The following is a 12,862-nucleotide window of genomic DNA, read 5'->3' as shown; positions in this document are numbered from 1 at the left end:
CCTTTGCAGAGGACAGGATCTGTCAGTGACCCAGAGTTAAAGCAAAAAAAGGAAAGAAAGAAACAAATTGTCCACAGACAACTTTTCAAAACAGCTTCTTTTGTATAAAGGCCTTGTCCCACCAGGATTGAAAAAGGCAACATTTTACGAATTCCTGCAAATCAGTGAATGCTCTTGTGTGGCCACAAATCTTTGATGTTAAATTCAACATTGGTGACCTTTGACACAGACATTTGACAAAATCAGCCGTGTTGCACCATTCACTTATTTAACCTCCTCTGTCGGCGTATAAACTGCTCCACAAAAGAGGAATGGTTCGCTTACAGTTAGTGACCAAGCCAACAAGCTCGCTAACAGCAAGCTCGTTAGCTCAGAGAACTGAGAACAAAAATCCCAAGCGAGAGTAAACAGCCCGTTACACAGAAGTTAGCAGTTAGCTTGCCAGCTAGCTACAGTAGTTAAGCAACTTGCCACGTGAGTAGTCCCTATATCACCAAACTTCTTGAACCACATATTTCGGAAAGACGTGGGTGAATTTCACTGTGCTGCTTCCTGGGGGTGAACAAACACCGTTTTGAGACGAGTTGACACTTCTGGAATGACTTTGGGTCACCATTGCGATCCATTGTTACTCCTGTGCAACCAAACTGACTGCAGTTTCTGCTCTTAGGGAAGGAGCAAGCTACAGTCTTTTTAGACCGACCATAAAGCTTACAGGTGAAGCATTCTTGTAATAGTGTAAACACATTTACATGCATGCATACATCAACGAATTGACACACACGGGCAAACATACACATACTCAAACGGACTCACACAAGCACACAAATCTCGGCAGGTCCATCTGACGGACCAAACACGCACCAGACCGGTGTCCAGATCAAACAGAATGTCTAGATGTTAGCCAGCAGCTGAACAAACAGCTCTGCCTCTAAAGTGTGCTTACTTCTCCCAGCATTCAGCTCCTCACTCTATTTAGTTTGGATCAAAACGATGGTGCTCACAGGCCACCGTAATGTCAGCGGTGATTGATCTCTCTCCTGGTCGCTGCAGGCCTCTCGTATGTGGGGGTGTTGCCTTAGCAACCGTGGCTTTTTGGCTTATTTGCCATTTGGCAGAGCTGAATCTAATTTGGCAGAGATAATTACATTTCACTTTATTGAAATTACACATTTAAATATTACCTCAGTGAGTGAAACAGACATTGATTTAAGTGTTTATTTTGCCCAGTCAGACATCTGTTTTTTTGACTGCTGGCGTGTATTGTGTTTGAACAGTAAGCCCAGTTAGCCACCATGGCTGAGCTGTTTCTGAATCAGACTATAAAAACCAGAGCGCAGGAAGGAACCTGAACTCTTTGGGTCTGCCGCCCACAATACTCCTGGGCCCAAGAGAAAACACAAGAACTCAAATCACCGCCACTACTGCATTTCCTGTGTGTGTGTTGGAATTGTTGAGAGAAGTAGCGCTTACGTGTGTGTGTCCATGGCGAAGGAAATCATAATTAAGGCGAGCTAACAGCAGCTCGTCATCTTCTTACCCTCAGCAGTATGGATGTGGCAGCAGTGACCAACAAACAAAGCTGCCTTTGCAGATAAGCTGCTGTAAAACACACCTCTTGCAAAGTCACTTCACATGAGTAGCACCACACTCCTACTGGATCATAAAATATCCCAAAGGACGTTGGTTAAGCTCACAGAGTTTGCAAGAAGCAGAGGCTTTTGGGCCAGGATCTTTTCCACTCTGATTTAACAGTTGTTCTCTGGATCACAGTAGCCAACAGTCCATTGGAGCTCACTCCGTGGTTTTGGAAACTGCTAACATGTCAGTCAGATACTGTAATGGGGACAACATTGCCAGTTCTGTAATATTTTGAGATAAAATGCTTCAGTAAAGCTGGCAGTATGCTGTGTGTAGTTTGGCTGCGCTTTATGTGATTGGAGAGAATCTGTTCAGCCTTGTTGGCAAGTCTGGGTTACTTCAGACAGACCTGGCTATTCCTCAAGTCCTAACTGTGTCCCTGACAACTTTATTTTAACCAAAAATGAGGGGTTGTCACCCTTTCAGTGCTTTATATTAGAGATGCACTGATTGACCGGCCATGACCGTCGACCAGCCGGTCAGTCTGACATATGCCGATTTTATGCCGATCAAATGCTGTAAATAAATAACATTGTAAAGGCTACCATACACAATGCATAGGAATTATATATAGGCTAGCAAATAATAACAATAAAACCACTATTAATTACATTATCTTAATGCAGTGTAACTACTGTAGCATGTAAATAATGCACCTAAAATACAAACGTGAGCGAGGGCGTTCAACAATCGCCATTATATCAAATCAGCCACGTGCAACCTAGCTAGCAGGTGAAGAACACAAACAACGAGCTAACAATGAACCGACAGCATAAGTTATACAACTCACAGTTGTCAAGGACGCACACTGGCTAGTTATCCTCCGGACAGCGACAGTCTCTTTTTCCTTTCTCTCCCTTTTCCGCCAGGTGGCGCGCGTGCCCATTCGCAGTTTGAAGCGCGTGTCTGCGCTATTCTCCGACATGCAGTCTAACAGTCACTGCTTATAGACGGGCCTTTTGTACAAATGCACTCGGGCACCGCATGGTTAACATCGTGCAACATCAGCATCACACATGCACACGGAACGCACATGTAGGAAACCTCGTGAATTAACCTGCAACATGTCAGCTGTTTGGAAATTCTTCAGCGTGTGTGAAGAAGATAACAAGTTTGCAATATGGTTCTTCCATAACATTGCACTTTAGATGTGTCTGAATTTTAGGGCTGCTCCCTCTTAGTCGACTAATCGGTCGTTTTGGTCTTCGTCAACTTAGATTTCTTTAGTCGATTAGTCATGTTTTATGCTTTTTTTCATGCTGAATGATTTATTTCCAAGAAACGTACGAGCGCATCTCTGGTAAACACAAGAATGAATAAAGTGGTGCTTTTGCATGACTCTTTGCGGAGAATCTCCGGAGAAAGATTTACAGATCTGTCGATTAAATCAACTAATCGATTAGTTGATACAATTGAATGAGTGTTAGTCGACTAAGAATTTCTTCAATCGAGCGCAACCCTAGTGAATTTCCCACACCACGAGTCATTTATATAGTTCTATTTTATAGCGGTCGATTATCTGTTCAAAAAAATGTTCTATGCAAAATGTTCTATTAAAGAAAAGATAGAAAATAAATATTTGTGCGTGCTGTAAAATGGCTCGAAAAAATGAAATTGGCTAAAATCGGTATCGGCAGGTCAATGAAAAATTGGAAATCGGAATCGGCCTAGAAAATTGTAATTGGTGCAACTCTACTTTATATGTTTTATCACCGACAGAGCAGGCATGCCACATGTTGGTAAATAGAAGGAGACCTTGATATTAGTAATTCAATCTCAGTAGTGATGTCATTTCATACAAAAACCACACAGGAATCAGTGACACGTTTGCCCAGATGTAAGGCAGAGGGGTGGCAAGGTCCAACAATGTCTGACATACCAAGCACATGATGAATTTCTTACTGGTCCCTCCAATGTAATGGAGGAGTCATTACACAAGTCCTTCACAAGGATACCGAGTGGTTGCTATTGCTTTAGTCACTGCGCAATGTTTTGTGTATTGTGTGTGACTCTCTGCGCCGTCACATATTGCTCCTCGTGAGTCAGGATGCCATATGCAGAAACACCTCTAATCTGGGAGACTCTGGAGGATGCTGCAGCAAGCATGATATTGGTGAAGTGACCAGTGGGCATACCTAGCCAACACCAGTGCTAGTGATTAGTGCCTCACGGTTTTGGCTCAATGTTGTTTTGAGTTTTCATAAAAAGTGGGTAAATATTCCCGTTAATGTTTAAAAAAATTATTGAAAAATGAAGTTTGTCCTTTTTTTATTATAGTACCATTGTGCTTGGGCGTAGCCTCCATTATTATTGTAACTAAGCTAATAAAATAAAGAATAGACTATTGAATAGGGGGGGGGGGAATTGATACAGCATAGTATCGCGATATTTTCCTTGACAATACTGCATCGATACACAGACGCCAGTTATCGATCTTTTATGATTTATGTGTTGGTCAGTTTGTCTGCTTGACAATCCCAAAATTGAAGTGAGATGAACAAACCGAGAAGTTTATCTTTTTAGATAAAACAGATGTTGACAAAGTTTCCTTTTGGGGAAAAAATTTGAAGTAATAAATTGCAATAAATCACAGAATATTGCAATGTGTTAAAAATCACAATAATATTATATCGTGACATAAGTATGATATCGTATCGTGGGGCCTCTGGTGATTCCCACCCCTACTATTGAACTGATGGTTTTCTTACAAATTTTGTTCTTGAACCCGCTGTTACAACATCAGTCTTAGGGCCAATATATAGATATATAACACACTACCTGAAGGGTATAGAATGCATTTATTAGGTGACATAGCTACTGTATGTGTGCTTCTAATGAATTTCATTTCATTTACGCTACTTATTTTCAAACATCCGAGAGCAGTTGTGTTGTCTGATGATCATGCGTGGTCTAATAACTTTGCCTTTTATAATGTTCACGCTACAAGTAGCCTACCTAAAAGCCACCGTCTGCCTCGGTCACAAGATACTTGTCGTAGCAGACCCTCAAGTGTCCCACCCCCCACCCCCCCAGGTCCAGGGCCTGGCATGCCATGCTAAGTGATAAAACTCAACATGTCAGCCTAGTGGAACAGTGCGGTAAGGAGTCAGTCACCCCGTGGGCCTATAGTGCACATCCATCTGTCTCTCGTTAACAGAGTGGAGCGAGAAGGCAGATAGAGCTTCAGGTGGCGAGAGAAGATGAGAGGTGGATGGGGGCTCAGAGTGCTTACAGTAGTGTATTTTACATCTGGGAATGCTAAGGAATGAGCCTCGCCAGTTTTCATCAGTGGGAATCTCTTGAACACTGTGACTGCATGGATTGTGCTGGTAGCTTCATTGGCACAGGTGTGTGCCACATGCGGCCACAGGCATGAGCCCGACTTAATATCTCCCACATTCCTATCTACGATCATTCCTGCATGTTTCTCCTTTTTATAATATCTAATCTAAACATTGTATGGTATATTCTAAGCCTGAAATCGTACTGTATTTTGTACTGGCACATTAATGTATTAACAACAAGAGGGCATTCTTCACAAGCAGGATTGCAAATGAGTGTACAGTCTATGTTTGAAACGCTCCTAACAAAATGTGTACGGACATTAGAGGGTAAACCAGATCAAACAACAGATCCCCGGCTCCCACAAGACTCGGCATAAAAACTAACTCGCTGCATAGTGAGTCATGCTCAATGGAAATTAGCAACGTGTTCGGCCCATCCTTTACCAATCCAGTTGCTTGGATGAAACTGCTTTTTGTATATTTTTTTGCCACATGGCATGCATTTCCATTTTTAAAGGAAGAACATGAATGATTGACCCACTGTAATTAAGTATGGCCGTAGAGCCTTGTTGGATTGTCAGAATACTCAGAGGAACACATACTGTAGATGCTCAGCTCCTTCTGGCATGTTACCCCACTCCAACTGTAACTGAAAGCTTGTGCTCCATTAAAAACTGATTGGCCATTTGGTAATTACATCTCATGGTATTTATCCTGCCTTATATCCAGCCTCCAGAAGATGCACGGACGACTCCCCCCAGTCCCAAACCCAAGATCTGAAGCAGATGGTGGGGCTGGGCACCTCCCTGTATTGTCCCTCCCCATGCCTCAGCTGCTATTTCAGGTGCTGCTGATGAGCCACTCAGTATTTCTGTGTGGAAATGCAGCCCTGGGACCGATGTGGTACGGCATGTCCCAGATAGCTTGGTGGAGACTGTAATCAACAAGGAGAAACTGTAGAAACTGGGAGTTTGTCTGTCTGTCTTTTATGGTACCATTAAGGAATACATTTCTGCACTCAGCAAAAGTAACGGATGTTTTAAAGGCAAATTAATTCACAGCCAGGTTAATTGGGAGTATCAGGAGAGACCATATTGTTAGGTTCAAGAGAGAAAGAAAAAAAGTATTATTATTACATCTCTGTGGCCCTCTGACAGTGGGTGAGTTGTTTTAACTGAAGCCCAGTTTTTCTCTCTGTAGTTCAACAATGTGGGTCAGTACCCATCCTGCTTACAAGGCAGTTTCTTTGACAATAGAACAGGCCTGTCTGGCAAATCAGAAGCCATTCTGAACTGCAACTTTGGACATATTTGTTGCCATGAATGGGGTTATGGGAAGTATGCGATGTGGCCTCCAAAGGAGCAGTTGGATAACATCCAGATTCAGAAACAAAAGGGCACTAGCCCAAACTGCTCACCACAAAGAGGCAAACGGCGCTCTCCCATTGTCCATATCATGTGCATTCTGGGCCACATTGACTGGATGTCCATCAATCAGCGGGAATTGTTGCTGACAACTTTATAGGCCCTGCTTTAATTCTGCAAGCTACTACCCACTCACATCAACATGTACCTGAATATGGTTATAAAAACCCGTGGAGCTTTGGCAGGTTGTTTGCTTGCTAGATACGTAGACGTGGAGAGAGAAAAATGGAGTGACAGCGTCAGTTATTATTTTTTGCATACATTTTTTACACTGTTTCTTTCTGTTTCCTGTAGTGTCATTTCTCAACATCTCCCCTCAGCTTCCCAGTTTGAAAGGGATCACAAAGGGCTTTGATGCCCCCCTCCACACACTCTTTCCCCACACCCAAATCCCTCGGCACAGAGGCCTCCACACGTGTTTACCGTACAGATGACCTCAGAATGACAGAAATGCACCATGTAATAGTAGAGCTATGACATTAAGCTCTAACTTGAGAAAAACTTTGGATTGCAGTGGTTAGATTTTTTTTAACAAGTGTAAGGTCCTGTGTGCCAGTCTGCTGGTCATGTTAGTTCGGTAAGAAACCAGTCAGACAGCTGAGGTTGCCTGCAGTAGGGAATTCAAATACAGCAGTGAATTAATCAATCCCCTTTTCTTTAAAAGCAAGGGGGTTGTTTGGCTGTCCTCAAACGATACGTGACTTAGTTATTATCATTTCAAATATTTGCCTACGGGATTAGATAACTTCTCCTTTGGTTGGCAAACAACAATATTGTGCATTAGAGCAATTACTGTGTGAGAGGTTAGACTGCTTCTATCGGGTACACCTTGGCAAAAGTGCATGGCCCTTTCTTTTTTTACTTGTACGAACAGCATAACTTGTATATCATTGATTTATTTTCTTCTCCGTTTCGGACACAACTCCCACCACAAGGAGTTTGATCAACCAATCAGCTGGCTTGATACGCATTTCCACGACACACTGTTGACATTGGGCGTTGTGTGATTTGCTTTATTGAAACTTAAAATCAGCAATTACAGCGAGATTTGTGACAGAAAGTTGCCTTCTGAACATGCCTGTGTAGGCATATGGAAATCCGTTTTGAAAAGCATTGATTTTGGGTTGACAAACACCATCTTATTATGTATGGAAGGCAGAAATAGAGAGAAAAAGATGCATTTTCAAATGTGTCTGCGCTATTGTAGTAAGTAGACCCTGTTTTAACTCTGTTGTCAACTTGTCACAGCAGATTTTTTTGAAATTAAAAAGTGAGTTTCCATAACCCACTTTAAGATTTTTCTCTCTTTTGTTTTAAGGAAGTGCCAAACCTGTAATTTTCTCTGACAAGTGGTTGTCTTTTAACATTTAAAGCGTGATTTATGGTCCTGCGGAGGCTCCACGCAGAGCTTTCGCTGTAGCCTATGTAAGTGGCCTGAAGTTTATACTTGTGCATTGGTGTGTAAGTTGATCTCAGCAGGGCTGTCGTGTGTGTGTGTGGGGAGTGTGTGGTAGAGCGAGTGAGAGGGTGACGGTGATTAGCTTCGGAGCGAGTACCTCTAAAGTTATAGTGAGAGAAAAGTGTCTCCCCTATGCTTTCTGACCACGGTGGGAAATCTGTAGCAGGAAAAGTTAACCCTCGAGAGGTGCATGTCAGGCTACGGCGTAGGGTCCGGTGTAAGGTCCGTGTCTCCATGTACCTGCGTACGTAGCCACGGCGTAGATTTAACGCAGAAACATAAATCACGCTTCACTCTTCCATACTTCAACTTGGTAGTACAGATTCAATGGCCCATCTTTGACTCAGAAAATGAGTTTCTGTGTGCAGTCATGAATGTAATTGTGTTAAATGATCCAGTATGCTTCTTTGTGTCAGTGCCATGGTAACTTTGTTTTAATCCCCACATCCTCTGGAGAGTGAAGCAATTGCAAGGTTTAGCCGTTCATCAAAAAAGCCCCTGTGGACTTTAATACAGTCACATTTAAAACCAACCTCCTTCTTAATGCTCATTGGTGGTCTCCCAGTTTTGTCAACGGCCTGGTGTTCTTGATGTGGAAGTTTAGAGTTCTTGATTGTAGTCAAGCCTCTGCTTCACTGTCGTCCAGGTTAATGATGTTCGTGGTTCACTGTGTTTTACTTGAACTGCTGTGATAAGCATTCATTCAGATTTAGTATTGCTGAAACGTCTCACTTGTGGTTTATTTTCTTGTGAGTGCCAGAAGAAAGGCGCTTCTACTTGGAAATGCAAAAACTGTTTCTTTCTAATAGGCCTGGCGTAAATTGATAATTTATCAAGATTGTGAGAAGATTTAATGCTGATGAATGGAGCGCAGCAATTCTTATTGAGGCAGTGGTTGATTGGCCATTAAGTAAAGTAGCTTGACATACTGAACTATTGATGATATCCCATAAAGGCTCTTAGGGATCTTTCAGCTTTTTTACAAAGTCATTTGTTGCTGTCTTAAGTGTCTCGTCAAATACTGGCAGGATTCAAACTCTTGGCCAAGCATGCCATTTATAGTTGCGGTTCCCCTAGTTCTTAGTTCCTAGTTCAAGTGATGTTAACTACTAAATCTGATCTGAATCTACACACACATATAGTAAGTAAAAAAAAGCCTATGTTGGAAGCAGCATGTGGCAGCAGCGACACATCAAAGGAAGAATAATAGTCAGTGCCCAAATTACAGTCCATTAGCCACAAAAACGACCAAATGTTTTTATGTGGCCAGTCAAAGCTCCCTGCCAGGGACTGACGGACATTCAACAAGACCGTTTCTAAAGAATGCCAAAAAGAAGCAAAACTGATACGCTGTAACTTTTAGAAAGTTGGTAATTGTGGCAGAGAACTGCTATTCAGGAGCTGACAGACTGTGGAGCATAAGAAAACAGGGGTATACCTCCATTGAATACAGTGTTATGGTCATTTCTCTGAAGCCTTCCAACTCATTGTGTTAAATAACAGTTAAAGCACTGGTAATATTCCTGCACCGTACTAGGTTTTTGTCTTTAAAAAGTGACCAATGCCTAATAAAGCATATGCTTGTTTCGTGGTTTGAATCTTTCTCAAAAGGGGCAATACCCTACGTCGAGTACTTGATCTTTACATATTAACGTTTGCATTATCATTACCACATCAGCTGAAAGTGGGGACAATACGCTGCGCATTAAACTTTGCCATGAAACAGTTATCCTCGTCTTGTTCAGCTGATGTTATTACTGTTATTTTCTATATTTGTCGGTGTGCCAGTAAGACCTTGCACCCAGTCCAGTGAGTTGCACAAATAATGTGTGAAGGCATGTTGCAGCCTTGGTGTTTTTTTTTGCCTCTAATATGTTTATCTTTCTGTGTGTCCCCCCCTCCCTTATTGGTTTCCGCGTGGCTCTAAATCACCTCATTAATCTGTATCCTTAGCTGAAGATGTCTGGCCCAGGCTGCCAACCATTAGCAGAAATCCATTATACATAGTTCCAGCCACAGAGGACACTCAGAGGATACAATTTGTGTGTGGCTGTGTGCATGTATTTGTGTGTGTGTGTGTATTTGTGTGTGTGTGTGTGTGTGTGTGTGTGTGTGTGTGTGTGTGTGTGTGTGTGTGTGTGTGTGTGTGTGTGTGTGTGTGTGTGTGTGTGTGTGTGTGTGTGTGTGTGTGTGTGTGTGTGTTAGATCCCAGATCAGATGTCATGTTGAGGATGTGAATTTAAATGAGGGGCACTCTGACAGGGGTGATTCCTCCGAAAGGACCCCAGAGGGTAATTTACCTGCACATACAACTTGTTTAAGTGAGGCCTGCTGTCGCCCCTATGCTTTCAAGTGGCTTGGATTTTCAGTCATAGGCACTGATGTGTGAGTGTGAGTGCCCGTAGCCTGTGCTGTGCTCTAACACTGGGTGTGTTGGGAGATATTTTCAGCTTTAATGAAACACCTGAGACTAGTTTTTCAACCTCCCCTCTTTAAAGCATTCAGAAGACCTATAACTAAAGGATAATAAGCTGCATTGGGCTGTTCTGTTGACTACATGTCGTTTTGGATAGATTTAAGATGCATGCTGCATGCTGCTTTGTAAATCTGGGTTGGACATAGGGGTGGGGGAAAAATCAATACAGCATAGTATCGCAATATTTTCCGTGGCAATACTGTATCGATACAATATATATACGATAAGACGCCAAGTATTAATCTTTTATTATACATGTGTTTGTCTGCTTGACAATCCCATTTTGCAGCAATAAAATTGAAGTGAGATGAACAAACAGAGAAATGTATCTTTTTAGATTAAACAGATGTTGACAAAGTTTTCTTTTGGGGACATCATTTGAAATTGGGAAAAATTTGAAGTTGCAGAATATTGCAATATCTTTAAAATCGCAATAATATTGTATCGTGACGTAAGTATCGTGATGATATTGTATCGTGAGGCCTCTGGTGATTCCCACCCCTAGTTGTACACCTTAATAGTTTTTTTCTTTTAAGATTTTAAAATTTGAAAGCGTGCACAATAATCATGTTGTAAAAGTTTTAAGAGGTAAACATCTTTGACTGATAACAGCCAAATTGAGCTATCTGTATCTAGCAGTTGATGTGCATCACTAAAACATGAAACTCTTGACCTTTGTCCCGTTGTCTGGCTTTGTGTGCTCTTGACTACAGCACCTACGCTTGGTCAAAAAAGGTTTTTCTTGTGAAATAAAACTCTATCTTGAAAGACCTCATTTCTCAGCCTTCAGCTATGGCTCCATCCTAATGGATTTGTTCTCTTCCTTGGTCTCCTCAGAGATTCGGACCCAGTTGGTGGAGCAGCAGAAATGTCTGGACCAGCAGACGGAGATGAGGGTCCAGCTGCTGCAGGACCTCCAGGACTTCTTCAGGAAGAAGGCAGAGATTGAGATGGAATACTCCAGAAATCTGGAGAAACTGGCCGAGCGCTTCATGGCAAAGACTCGCAGCACCAAGGATCACCAGCAGTACAAGTAAGGGTGTCCGTCTGTGCTCAATTTGTTTATTATGCCATCTGGGATTGTTATGCTTAGTCTAATTTATTTCTAAAAAATGAGGAACTTTAATTTTATTGTGTCAACCAGACGATAGAGTGCGGATCGGGGCTGCATTTTTCTGTCCGAGCCCGGCCCGCGTCCAACAGAGCAGTAACCGAACCTGACCCGAGCCCAACAGGCATTAAGATATTTATGTCCTAGCCCGACACAGTTAAAATCAATTTTTTTTTCTTATACTAATGACACATGTACGTTTGATGAGCGCATCAGCGCACACGGGGCAACGAGCGCATGTTAATAAGCTGTTTAATTTAAAATGTTCAATGTGTTAACCTTTCCTGATTGCTTCATTTCCAACCGTGGTCAGAAAACCAGGGGAGACTCGTTACCTCCAGGGCCGACGTTAGAAAATGAATAACGTCGGGGTTACAAATCCCGTTTCTGGTGAGCGAATGAATGAACTTGGCTTCCAGTCTGGGGTTTATTTCGGACACCGCACACACTGGGTACAAAACGTAAACTTATTCCACCAACACTGCTCCGGTCGCATCTACACGTCTGCTTCCACTTACCACACACGCACACACCCACACACACCCACACGCACTGAGCTCTCTTAAAGGAGCCACAGCACCATTTTATAACGAATGTCTTATCGCACTGACGTGACTGAGCCCGACCCGAACCCGAACATCATTTCTAAATATCTGTCCGAACCTGGCCCGGCCTGTAAGGGTCTCGTCAGGTCCCGTCGGGTATCCATCCTCTACCACACGAAAGTCATGCTGTATTTCAATGTAATCTTGATGGGATGTCTGTGTTCTGATAGGATTATTGTGCTGATGAGCTATATTAATCTTCGTTTTATATTCAAAGCTGGTCAAATGAAGACAGAAAAGCCGCTCGGGGGTGATGTTTTATTTTTGTTTCTGTAATTTATTTTTTAATCATTCTCCAAATTCTGTGTTGCAAATATTATGCCCTCTGAAATTCTAGTGCCAGACTCCTCTCTTTGTCTTAGTCATATCTTTATCTCTCCAGCACAGGAAATTCATCTATACAAAACTACTGCTTTGTTTCACATTATGCAATGTTTACGTTATTGCTGTGGTTTTAGCCCATTATGTCACACTAATGTAGCTGGGGAGCATTATGAATAATCCATCTTGCCTTTTTGTTTTGTTTTATGTGCCACAGTACAGCACTGTATTGTTCAGTGAAGTAGACTTTTTCTGGGGGGAATTTATGCCTTCTTTTTGACATACATTATGTGGTATGCAAGCCACAAAACTTTGTCACAGGCATGAATACCAAGGTGTTAAATATGTGAAATAAAAATATGAGGATCTGTATTGAAAATCACAAAGTTCGAATACCAAAACCAAAAACTAATTTTCAATATCTTTTTTGGAAGACCAGCAAAATATGCAATGCAAAATGTACATTTCCATACCTAATACTTTATTTTATTATTATTATTGCTAAAAAAAAAAGAATTTAGTTTCATTACCCCGCCCTAGT

The 12,862-nt window shown here is 42.0% G+C and overlaps 1 protein-coding gene across 7 annotated transcripts in view; it reads left to right on the top strand.

The window, feature by feature from the left end:
- The window catches only part of srgap1a (SLIT-ROBO Rho GTPase activating protein 1a), a 99,961-nt gene that overhangs the window by 25,752 nt on the left and 61,347 nt on the right, over positions 1 to 12,862 (top strand). For all 7 annotated transcript variants that reach the window (XM_028584508.1, XM_028584510.1, XM_028584509.1 and 4 more), the window contains one exon: positions 11,122 to 11,317. In XM_028584508.1, the coding sequence (XP_028440309.1) occupies positions 11,122 to 11,317 (196 nt within the window). The remainder of the gene's footprint in view (positions 1 to 11,121; positions 11,318 to 12,862) is intronic.

The sequence above is a fragment of the Perca flavescens genome, chromosome 8 (assembly GCF_004354835.1).
Source record: "Perca flavescens isolate YP-PL-M2 chromosome 8, PFLA_1.0, whole genome shotgun sequence".
Lineage (NCBI taxonomy): Eukaryota > Metazoa > Chordata > Actinopteri > Perciformes > Percidae > Perca > Perca flavescens.
Note: the sequence above shows the minus strand (reverse complement) of the source record. Positions and strands in the feature narration are given on the sequence as shown.